Consider the following 9,512-nt stretch of genomic DNA (forward strand, 5'->3'; position numbering starts at 1 on the left):
CAGCCTGGTTGTCAATAATATAATAATATAATATGCTATATTAATTATTATATATATGTAGGCCTATCTATATGCTATATGCTATACCTATATGCTATATGCTATATGATATACCTATATGCTATATGCTATACCTATATGCTATACCTATATGCTATATGCTATACCTATATGCTATATGCTATATGCTATACCTATATGCTATATGCTATACCTATATGCTATATGCTATATGCTATACCTATATGCTATATGCTATACCTATATGCTATATGCTATATGCTATACCTATATGCTATATGCTATACCTATAGGCTATATGCTATATGCTATACCTATATGCTATATGCTATACCTATATGCTATATTTGCCTATATGCCTTATAAATAAATAAATATATATATACATATAATATAATCTTTCATGTTTCATCATTTTTATCATGTTTCACCATCAAGGTTTGTTTTCATGCGAATGGTAACATAAGAATTATTATAATTGGTAGAATAGGCTGCGACTAGCTAGCACGTGACTCGTGACTGTTCTATTGTTACTGAATGTATGCGCGTGTCATGCGCAGTTGGTGTTTGTATAATAAACGCCGCTAGTTGTACGTGGCTCCAGCTAGCCAGAGTCCAGACGTCTTGTCTTGTTTGTCCACGTAGAACAGAACATGGTGTCAGAATAAGTACGAACTCGCCTTGAGTGATACGAATGACCATAGGCATAGTTCGCAAAAAAGAGCATGCAGAGCTGCAAGAAGAGTCAGTAAAGAAGTAGGACGCTCTATTAACGATCTATTATTGTGAGTAAGTGTGTACTCTATCCAGTCACGCCATGGAGCTAGCTGGGATTCCCGTGCCTAAGATGGAGTGGGACTCGTCTAACCTGCCCGAAGCCTTTAAACGGTTTAAGCAGCACATTCAGCTCGTGTTTGATGGCCCGTTGACGGATAAAGATGAGGCAGTGAAATGCAAGTATTTCATGCTGTGGATTGGAGACAGAGGGAGAGAGATTTACAACACATGGAGCGTTTCGGAAGACGATGAGAAAAAACTATCTACCTACTACGAGAGTTTCCAGTCTTACATACAGCCGAAATTGAACCCGATATTTGCAAGGTACAAGTTTAATAACGAGGTTCAGCGAGAGCAGTCAGTAGAGCAGTTCATAACCAGGCTTCGAGTTCTCGGAAAAGATTGCAATTACAGCGATCTGGATGAAATGATACGGGACCGAATTGTATTTGGTATCTCGAACAGTAAGGTCAGAGAGAAGCTGGTGAACGAGAGAGAAAAACTGACTATGGAGAAGGCAATCACTATTGCGCAGCAATTCGAGTATGCACAGGAGCAGATGAGGTCAATGTCAGCGACAGCAATCCCAGCGGAATCACATTCGGTAAGAGTCACCGTGAGAGCAGCGCAACATAGGCAGTACGTGGCGAGCAGACAGCAACCGCAACCACAACCGCAACCGCAACCGAAACCGAGAGCAGAACAGAGAGCGAAACTGCCGTTCGCTCCAAGACCCGATCACGTGCCAGGAAAGAAGTGCGGGAAATGTGGCTATTTCCACGGTGCAAAACAGACATGCGCGGCGAAAGGAAAGCAGTGCAACAGATGTGGAATCAGCAGTCAATGTGGAATCAACAGTGGAATCACTTCGCGAAAGTGTGTCGTAATGCTGTTGACGGCACCCGAAGTGGAAATGCGCATGCAATTGTGGCTGAATTGCCTTACGGTGAGTATAAGTCAGAGAATGAGCCAGTCGGTGATGCTGAGTTCTATGTTGACACCGTTGAGAGGGATAATAAAGTTACGAATGACCAGGCATTTGCTGAGGTTGAGCTGGGATCGGGTAGGGTGAAGGAAGTTGTAGTGTTTAAACTTGACACTGGGTCTCAAGTTAACATTATACCGAAGGCTGTACATGATCAGTTAGGTAATGTCGCCCTTACACCCCCCAGGCAAACGATTTATGGTTACGGTAATCAGAGCCTGAAGACTATTGGCTGTTGTCAGTTGAAGTGTAGCTACAGTGGAAATTCGCCCCTCAGTGCTGAGTTCTACGTAGTTGATACCAGTAACTACCCGTTATTGAGTCTGAATACCTGTGTGGCTTTAGGTCTGATTAAGGTTACTCTAGCTGTGGATAGTAAGAGGATGAGGGAAACAGACAAATCTCCAGATAGCATATTGTCGTAGTTTAGTCCTGTGTTTGAGGGAATCGGTACCCTGCCTCAAAAGTGTAGGGTACATGTTAGATCGGATGCGATTCCAGTTGTACACCCACCGAGGAGGGTCCCGCATGCTCTTAGAGACAGGTTTAAGAAAGAACTTGATCGCATGAGAAGTCTTGGGGTGATTGAAGAAGTGAGGGAGCCCACTGAATGGGTGAATTCTATTGTTTTGGTAGAGAAGCCCAGGACTGGTGACTTGAGAGTGTGCCTTGATCCGAAAGATTTGAATAAGGCCATTGCTCGTCCACATCACCCAATGCGTACGCTAGAGGATATCTTACCTGTGTTAACGGGTGCAAAGTATTTCTCTAAGCTGGATGCCCGATCAGGTTATTGGTCGATAGTGTTGGAAGAAGAATCGTCCCTGTTAACGACGTTCAATACTCCTTTTGGGAGGTATAAGTTCAAGCGTTTACGGTTGGTTTGGTATGTTCGCAAAACGAATTTCAGAGGCAGATTGATGAAATTCTTAGAGACTTAACAGGGGTTGATGTGATAGTTGACGACGTGCTAGTCTATGGGGGGACTGTCGAAGAGCACGATCGCAAGGGAGTCCCCCTAGGGGGTCCCCTTTAGGGTGTCTGTTGAAGCGTTGTGCGGAAAGAGGAATAAAGCTTAATAAGGATAAGCTGGTGGTCAGAGCCACTGAAGTCCCTTTCTTTGGGCACCTGTTGACAGCAGAGGGGGTCAAGCCTGATCCAGGCAAGATAAGGATCTATGCGGTATGCAGGCCCCAGGGAACAAAGCAGAATTAGCTACTCTGTTAGGAATGATCACTTACCTATCAAAGTTCTCACCAAATCTAGCTGAGATCACGAAGCCCTTAAGGCAATTGATGGCCAAGGATGCAGTTTTTCTATGGGATGATGCCCAGCACGATGCATTTCAGAAAGTGAAAGAGATCCTCACACAGAGTCCTGTGTTGGCATATTTTGACCCCTCGAAAGATACCTGTCTACAAGTCGATGCATCAAAATATGGCCTGGGTGCAGTAGTTCTACAGGAGGGACGCCCTGTGGCGTATGCATCTAAGTCTCTCACTACCACGGAAGTTGGTTATGCTCAGATAGAGAAAGAGCTTTATGCGATACTGTTTGGCTGTAAAAGGTTTCACCAGTATGTGTACGGAAAGCAAACAGTGGTAGAGACGGATCACAAACCATTGACGGCTATCTTTAGCAAGCCTTTGCATGTTGCACCGCCACGATTGCAACGCATGTTATTACAGTTGCAGAAGTATGTAAGAGGAACGGAGATTCCGGTGGCTGACACGTTGTCACGCAATTTTGTGTCGAATACATACCCAGAGTTCTCGGATAAGCTAGAGGTACATGTGCACACGGTTCTGTCATATCTGCCCATCAGTGACGTAAGATTGCAGGAAGTAAAAGCTGCTACGGCTGCAGATGCGCAGTGTGAGTCGTTAGTGCAGTGTATTATGACAGGATGGCCTCGTTTAAGGAAAGATTGTTCCCCGTCTGTCGTCGAGTTTTGGAATATTCGGGATGAGCTGACCATTCTTGATGGCATCATCATGAAAGGTCATAAGATTTATATTCCTAGTGAACTGCGTACACGGTTTCTAGAGAATATACATGCAGGACACATGGGAGTAGAGAAATGTCTCTCGAGGGCGAGAGATATTGTGTTCTGGCCAAGAATAACGGCCGAAATCACAGATATGGTACTGAGGTGTGAAGTGTGTCTAGAGCGTAGGAACTCTAATGTTAAGGAACCCCTAACGTGTCACAAGGTTCCTGAGTACCCATGGCAGGTTGTTGCCAGCGATTTATTCACCTGGGAAGGGAGTGATTATTTAGTTGTTGTGGATTACTACAGTCGGTTCTTTGAGGTCGAAAAGTTGACTAGTACGACTAGTAGTTGCGTCATCAACCGGCTAAAACGCATTTTCTGCAGATTTGGAATACCGGAGAAGTGTGTGTCGGATAACGGTCCGCAATATGCGTCGCAGGAATTTGCACGCTTTGCGGAGCAGTATGGGTTTGTGCACCCAACGTCTAGCCCCCATTATCCTAGGTCTAATGGTCTCGCTGAGCGCACTGTTCAGACAGTAAAGAGAATACTCAGCAAGGCTAAAGCTGATGGTAAAGACTATTGCATTGGTGTACTCGAGTACCTTACTACCCCATTGAGCTTGGGTTATTCACCATCACAGTTGTTGATGGGGAGACGACTCAGGTCGGTTGTCCCTACGTCAGCGCAGTTACTGAAGCCCAGCACCCCTGATCCATCCATAGTGAGGCAGCGGATACATGATAGCCAGCATAAGTATAAGCAGTACCATGACCAGTCTGCACAACCGCTCTGTCCTTTAGGAGTTGGCGATGGTGTTAGAGTACAGACTGGTAATGGGAGGTGGATCCCTGCAGTGGTATCCGGGAAGCATGATGAGCATTCATATGTTGTGTGTACACCAGATGGTGCTGTATACCGGCGGAATCGGAGGCATCTGGTGAAGCCACCTTTGTCGGCTATGTATCCTGCTATGAAGCAGAATGGGGATGGTCCTATGCAGACTAGCGTTAGTGTCGATGAGAAGCTACTAGCGTCATACAACCCTATCACATCCGACCCGCCTACACAAATCTCAGCAAAGCAGCCTGAAGTTAAGAAATCGGTGTCCAGTGAGACTCAGAGTGATTCAAAAAGGCTCGATTCTGGCTTATACACCACGCGTTATGGTAGGGTGGTAAACCCAGAGTGATGCCATCTATGTAAATAGTTATAAGCTATGACGTGAACATGGTTTAAGTGTATTGTCAACCATGTATAGTTATTTATGTTAAATAGTGAGTGGCAATTATACGCTGTATACTGAATGGCTGAATTTGTGTAATTTCTTTTGAAAAAAACGGGGGAGATGTTCTGTACTGTTACTGATTGTTACTGAATGTATGCGCGTGTCATGCGCAGTTGGTGTTTGTATAATAAACGCCACTAGTTGTACGTGGCTCCAGCTAGCCAGACGTCTTGTCTTGTTTGTCCACGTAGAACAGAACAGTGACGTCACGTAAAAAATTAGTTTTCGTGTATTTCTCGTTCTTTTAGCGCCATACATGTATCTATATAAATATCCATATTTATATAATCTCTTAAGTATAGATCAAAGTTTTTTTTCATGCTAATTTGAATAATAGAATAAGTCGCGTTTTCTTATTTTTCATTTGAAATGTTGTGGGGCACAGACCAGCAGATTCAGCTTTTGGGAGTAGTATGAAGATGGCGCTGTGGCGTTACTTTCATGTTAAGCGCGGATAGGCCAAGCGCTATCCAGATTATATTATAGAGATCAGTGGTCTGCGAGCGTAATTTTTTTCCCCAGGCGAGTTCAGGGCTAATTACCATAATGGGCGTGTCTCTCGCGCTGCCATTGGTTGAACTTCAGTGCCATTGGTGGAACGTCACAGTCTCGTAATATTCATAGGACATCCATAAAGAATTCCCTCAGTAGTCCTCGATAGCCTAGGCCCTAGTACCTAGCGCGTTAACCTCATGTCTGAAATGTCGTTAGATAGAATCCGATTGAATTTTTAATTATTTTCTTGTTTTCTGTATTTTTCTATTTTTAGATTTAACAATTTTTTTCTAATTAACTCAAATATTTACATGATTTATTTACAACAATTTAATAACAACAAATTTTTTAATTAAATTTTAATTAGGGTTAGGGTTAGGGTTAGGGTCGGAATCTTCCTTAACGAATGCGCATGCGTCAAAAGCACCAGCTCGATAGACACGCCCATTTATGGTAATTATAGCCCTGATCTCGCCTGGAGAAAAAACGCGGTCTGCGATGGATTTAGGATAACTTATTTGATTATTATGCTTTCTAACAATATTCCCATACTTGATAGTCATAATTATCATTATATTATGTTATGCGTGTGTCACCCACATTTTTGTGTTTCACGATGCCATACACATATGTGTAAAACTTAAAATTCACTTGTTAATTAAACAGCCTAAATACATGTTTTTAATAACAGAAACAATTTCTATGGATAGAGCAGACAAAGATGATGTCAATTAATGCACAATGTAAAAACAAAACAAATTTAATCTTATTTGACCTTTGACCTTAAAAATAACCTTTAAGGTCAAAATCGAGGGTGGCATCCACCCAAATGTTCTTCCCCACCCTATGACTAATTGATCTAGCATGGTTGCCTGCTATAAACAAGCAATGCTCCATAAAATCATATGTTGGCTGGTGTACTAGAACAAATCTGACTGCCACAAGAGGGGGCTATACAGTGTTTAATTATAAATAAAACAAGTGGCCATTGCAAAAAAAAGTTCATTTAGGATTTTACAGTGACAAATTAGTATATTGAACGTGCGTGATAATTTCAACCAAAAGATTCGATGTGCAAATTACCTTAACATGCAAAATATACACATTTCGAGAAAATCACGTTTTTTGTGTTTCAGAATGTCATACACATATGTGTAAAAATTAAAATTCACTTGTTAATTAAAGAGGCTAAATACATGTTTTTGATAACAAAAATAGTTTCTATGGATAGAGCAGACAAAGTTGATGTCAATTAATGCACAATGTAAAAAACACAAAATTTGACCTTATTTGACCTTTGACCTAAAATGACCTTTAGGGTCAAACTCGAGGGTGGCATCTACCCACATTTTCTTCCCCACTCTATGACTGATTGATCTAGCATGGTTGCCTGTTATTAACAAAAAATGCACTAGAAATGTTTTTCTAGAGGACTTTTCCATGTTTGGCTGGTGTACTAACTGATTTTCCCGGGCAACGCCGGGTATCCCGCTAGTATATATATATATATACATATATATACATTATGCATAAATATATGTATAGAATATGCTTATATATAACATGATCTTTATGTAAATTTGTGCACCGTGACACATGCGAAGGGATTCTGCAGAGGAGCACGGGTTTGAATAGGGTACGAGGAATTATTAGGTGATAGAGAGTTGACAAACATTATAAGAGTTTCGTAGTAAACACAGTTTGTTTATATTTACCATCATTTCAAGAGCTGATAATACATTGATTGCTTAATCATGTTATTATCGCTGGCACAATTAAGTGACTGCATATATAAGTATAGGCCTAAATGCGAACAAGAAAGGAGTGGGAGGAAACAGGCGCGAGAAACGGGGGAAGTAACTGAAAACGTGGAAGTCGGACATGAGGGAAAGGAAAATGGGTTGAAGAGGTAGAATACGGTGAAGGAGACAACTTCTCTCTTCCTCCTATACCCCCTTCTCTGCTGCCTTTCTTTACTCAGCTATCTCGCCCTCTTACTGCATTGTGATTTCCCATTTCCTGCATATGTTATTACCCAGCCGGCCAAGTCGACACGTGCCGTATACAACACGCGTTGGAAACGATGGAAAAACACGCGTTTTATCGTGGAGTTCTAAACACGCATTTTCAACGTGCCGTTCTTCACGTAATCGCGACGTATACACAAGCAGTTCAAAACATGCGTATTAATCTTCTAAATTATGCATGTCTTAATCAGACAACAAGAGTACACATGTAGCAATAAACATCATTAATCATTTACTGACTGAACACACAAAAATAATAAAAAAATAATTACCCAGCAAATACAGACCAAAATGTAAACGAATTGTTTAATTTATTCCGTCATGATGTCAATGATCGCAAGTCGACGTTTATACAACGCGAAACAATCGATCGGTAATCCTATTCGGCGTTTTAACAAATCATATTGCATATATGTTTATATTTATTTCTATAGACTTATATAATAAAAAGTGTTAAAACATAATATATTAACTCATATATGATCCGATAGGTGGCGCATACTGGAATCCTCATGCTCTGATGTCGCCATCTTCTCTCTGTTTTTTTCTGCTGCTGTTATTTATTTCGAAGTCTTCTTCATCTTGATATTGATCTTGATTGTGTACTGCGTCGACCGCGTATACGCGTATTATGACGCAGGTGGTGGGGCATGGTAAACTCTCGCGACCGCGACACAGATGGCGTCGATTACGGTCTGTGTGCAGGCATTCCAGTCCACGTTTGCGTGGAGAGAATGAGTTCTTGAATTCCTCTGTTGAGGTTCTAATGACTGCAAGTTTGTTGTCGTTTTTGCTCCTTGTGCGCGATGGACCCATCCTGATGTACTGGACTTTGGGGATCGCAGTACTTCCAGAGAGAATTTTGTTGAGAAGGTTGAGTCGCTTCTCTTTACGGCGTAGTTGAAGATTCGGCCAATTAAAGGAGTTTTTTGGCTCAGAAAAACTAAATATAACTGAATATAGTCTCACCTGACAGTGGAAATATCACTGATTATACCAACATTCAAAACACCAAGATTTTATGCAGTTATAGCATAGAAAAATTGATTTGACCACATCATACCAGCAATAAATTTTATCGTGTCACGACTCTCAAAAATCACAAATGGCGTCTCAAACAAGCGAACATAATTAAAACAAAAGTGCGTGCAATTCTGTTTGGTAAATATTATTGAGTTTTTATGTCAATAATTCAGAGCACTTTCTGTCATTTTCATTCCCGTGTTACTATCTGACTGGCAATCGACTAGCTTCTCTAATAACAGACTTTACGTGGCATTAGTACTACATTGCGCTGTTTACGCTAGTATGAACGTCTGTGTTTACACTCTGACCTGATTTCTACGGTTAGTACAGTTGATAAGCTCTCATATTAGAACAATTGTGCATTTTATGAGAAAAGCATGAAATTTCTAGCATAGTTAGTATATACCATCATGTTTATTTTCAGATGTGGAGGGAAGTGAGATTTGACCTCTGAGGATCGTGAGAGGTCAAATCCAAGATGACCGCCAATCCTACGGGTCTAATGTTCAAACGCGCTTAATTTTGAAACCAAACAGTGTAGAAAAACGTTTAAGGTGTCAATTCCAACTAAATTGGGGATGACCATTCATTTGGTGATACTTTTAAGATTGCCAGAACTAAAGGACATGCGTTTAGGTCAAGGTCAAGGTCGAATTACGTTCAAAAAGTCGAATATCCTATTTTCAAATATCCTATTGGTAATGTTCAAAATCTAACAGTCTCCAGAACAGAAGCACAGTGCAGTGCACTTGAGTGCAGCTTTGGCACACTTGCAGCGTCCAGTGCACGCTTTCTCGCAGCGACAGTGTATCAATTCGTGACACGATTTTGCTGCTTCAGGGAGAGTGGTCCAAAGAGGCTGCCACCCAGTTGTTTCCTTTGTCCAGCCCCAGTCAGATG

The 9,512-nt window shown here is 41.5% G+C and overlaps 2 protein-coding genes across 2 annotated transcripts in view; both read left to right on the top strand.

Moving 5' to 3' along the window:
• Nucleotides 1-691: 691 nt before the first annotated feature.
• LOC106808905 lies at nucleotides 692-1,583 on the top strand (the record flags this gene model as incomplete). The annotated part of the gene is given in 1 exon segment (XM_014811820.1): nucleotides 692-1,583. A coding segment is annotated over 1 exon segment (745 nt), but the record flags the coding sequence as incomplete, so codon positions are not given.
• A 10-nt stretch (nucleotides 1,584-1,593) lies between these two features.
• Nucleotides 1,594-9,512, top strand: part of LOC106808891 (uncharacterized protein K02A2.6-like) — a 17,558-nt gene continuing 9,639 nt past the window's right edge. Inside the window, exons 1-3 of the mRNA XM_014811798.1 lie at nucleotides 1,594-1,945; nucleotides 2,420-2,572; nucleotides 3,050-4,900. Of these exons, the coding sequence (XP_014667284.1) occupies nucleotides 1,594-1,945; nucleotides 2,420-2,572; nucleotides 3,050-4,900 (2,356 nt within the window). The remainder of the gene's footprint in view (nucleotides 1,946-2,419; nucleotides 2,573-3,049; nucleotides 4,901-9,512) is intronic.

This window comes from Priapulus caudatus, unplaced genomic scaffold, assembly GCF_000485595.1.
Source record: "Priapulus caudatus unplaced genomic scaffold, Priapulus_caudatus-5.0.1 Scaffold312, whole genome shotgun sequence".
Lineage (NCBI taxonomy): Eukaryota > Metazoa > Priapulida > Priapulimorpha > Priapulimorphida > Priapulidae > Priapulus > Priapulus caudatus.